Source organism: Gadus macrocephalus, chromosome 7 (assembly GCF_031168955.1).
Source record: "Gadus macrocephalus chromosome 7, ASM3116895v1".
NCBI lineage: Eukaryota > Metazoa > Chordata > Actinopteri > Gadiformes > Gadidae > Gadus > Gadus macrocephalus.
Genome location: NC_082388.1, coordinates 25695932 through 25698431, shown reverse-complemented (window position 1 = coordinate 25698431; position 2500 = coordinate 25695932). Strand labels below are relative to the sequence as shown.

Genomic DNA, 2500 nt, shown 5'->3' with positions numbered 1-2500 from the left:
GAGGTGCCCGACCTCTGACCTGTCTCTGTACTGTCTAACCCCTACCTGCTCCTTAATGACCTGTCTGACTGTCTAACCCCTACCTGCTCCTTAATGACCTGTCTCTGTACTGTCTAACCCCTACCTGCTCCTTAATGACCTGTCTCTGTACTGTCTAACCCCCACCTGCTCCTTAATGACCTGTCTCTGTACCTGCTCCTTAATGACCTGTCTCTGTACTGTCTAACCCCCACCTGCTCCTTAATGACCTGTCTCTGTACTGTCTAACCCCTATCTGCTCCTTAATGACCCGTCTCTGTACTGTCTAACCCCTACCTGCTCCTTAATGACCTGTCTCTGTACTGTCTAACCCCTACCTGCTCCTTAATGACCTGGCTCTGTACTGTCCAACCCCTACCTGCTCCTTAATGACCTGTCTCTGTACTGTTTAACCCCTACCTGCTCCTTAATGACCTGTCTCTGTACTGTCTAACCCCTACCTGCTCCTTAATGACCCGTCTCTGTACTGTCTAGCCCCTACCTGCTCCTTAATGACCTGTCTCTGTACTGTCTAACCCCTACCTGCTCCTCAATGACCTGTCTCTGTACTGTCTAACCCCTACCTGCTCCTTAATGACCTGTCTCTGTACTGTCTAACCCCTACCTGCTCCTTAATGACCCGTCTCTGTACTGTCTAACCCCAACCTGCTCCTTAATGACCTGTCTCAGAATAAATCCCTGTTAGGGAATGGATCCAGCGTCTGCTTAATGGTTGTTGTTGATGTTGTTGTTGTTGTTGAACTCAAATCCTCCCTTGTGCTTCCCGCCTTGTCCTCTGGGGATCGCTGTTCTTCCGCGACCAGGCCTTCGGGAACGCCAAAACACTCCGCAACGACAACTCCAGCCGCTTCGGGAAGTACATGGACATCCAGTTTGACTTCAGGGTGAGCCAAACGTTCTGGGTGGGAACGCTGATGTCCACAGTCTACCTGTAGGCCTTCTAGAGCAGGCCGACGCCTTGGATAAATGCGTCTGTTAAATTACTAAATAGTAAAGTTGTATTAGTGCTTACATTATTGCTACGCAAATTAAATATTAATTTCATAACTTCATTGTATTAAAATCTCATTTAAATGAAATACACGCTTGGATCCCTTGTATAATTCTGGGATCATCTCAGTGTCTCATTGGAAGTGAATCGCCTACAAGTGTCTGACATTCCCCCGGCTGTCCACCAGGGGGTGCCGGTGGGCGCTCACATCCTGAACTACCTGCTGGAGAAGAGTCGCGTGGTGCACCAGAACCACGGCGAGAGGAACTACCACGTGTTCTACCAGCTGCTGGAGGGCGGGACTGAGGAGCAGCTGCTGCACCTGCACCTGGACAGAAACCCCCAGAAATACCTCTACCTGGTCAAGGTACAGTGTGTGTGTGTGTGTGTGTGTGTGTGTGTGTGTGTGTGTGTGTGTGTGTGTGTGTGTGTGTGTGTGGGTGTGGGTGTGGGTGCGTGTGTGTGTTCTAGTACTGTACACAGTTCAGTTTAATAATGTATGCTATAAATATATGCTTGAATGTTTTATAATTAGGTGAGTGCTGCATGCAGCGCTCAACTATTGTTCTTTTTAAGTTTTATTCTTCCTTTCTTTCTTTCTTATTCTCTACAAACTTTGGGACCAATCTCCTTCCTCAATTTTTCACCTAGAGACTCCATTCCAATTTTTTATGTTCATATTAGCTTGGAATCACGCGATTCTTTATCGAAAAATCCTTTATACTTTTTTAAGATATTATACTTTTAAAATACTATTTTCTACGATGGAAGTCATTCTCTGACACTTACCACTTCAGACTTCGTAACTTGGTCAATATTCTATCGTTACCCTTCGTTCAAAGGTTTAACAAATCAACACAAATCAACACTATACTTTTTACAAAATCACAGTTTAAGTTCCATGTCGGCTTGTTTTCCGTTGGTGTCATTGATTTACACTGAGGTTAGAGCGCGAGGACGTGCAGGCAGTGTTGCCAGATTGGGCAGTTTTCCCACCCAATCAGACAACTTTTAATATCGTTAGGCTGGGAAAATGAGCATTAGGCGAGCACATACAATTTCGGCTGGTTTAAAAAAAATATGGCGGGATTATTATAATTCTTTCTACAAACATCAATCAATACCATACCTTTCATAAGGCATATCGTTTGTGCAGCTAGTACCACTATTACTTCAGCTACAACTACTACTTCAGCGACTACTACTACTACTTCAGCAACTTCTTCTACTACTTCTACTTCAGCTACTACTACTACTACTACTTCAGCTACTACTACTACTACCATTACTAGTACTACTATTACTACAGCTAGTACCACTACTACTACTATGTTCCAGCTTTGACGGTATTATATTTTAGCTTCCAGCTTTTGTAACTATGTATTTCAGCGCTTTGCTTCTTCATATAATGCAATTCAGCGTCAGTTTTCGATTTCAGCTTCCATGTTTTTTATCAGTGCACTGCAATAC

General features: G+C 44.3%; 1 protein-coding gene across 5 annotated transcripts in view; it reads left to right on the top strand.

Annotated features, from left to right (window-relative positions):
• Positions 1-2500, top strand: part of LOC132462080 (unconventional myosin-Ic-like) — a 19933-nt gene that overhangs the window by 12453 nt on the left and 4980 nt on the right. For all 5 annotated transcript variants that reach the window (XM_060057671.1, XM_060057668.1, XM_060057669.1 and 2 more), the window contains 2 exons: positions 843-923; positions 1218-1397. In XM_060057671.1, coding sequence (XP_059913654.1) covers positions 843-923; positions 1218-1397 — 261 coding nt within the window. The remainder of the gene's footprint in view (positions 1-842; positions 924-1217; positions 1398-2500) is intronic.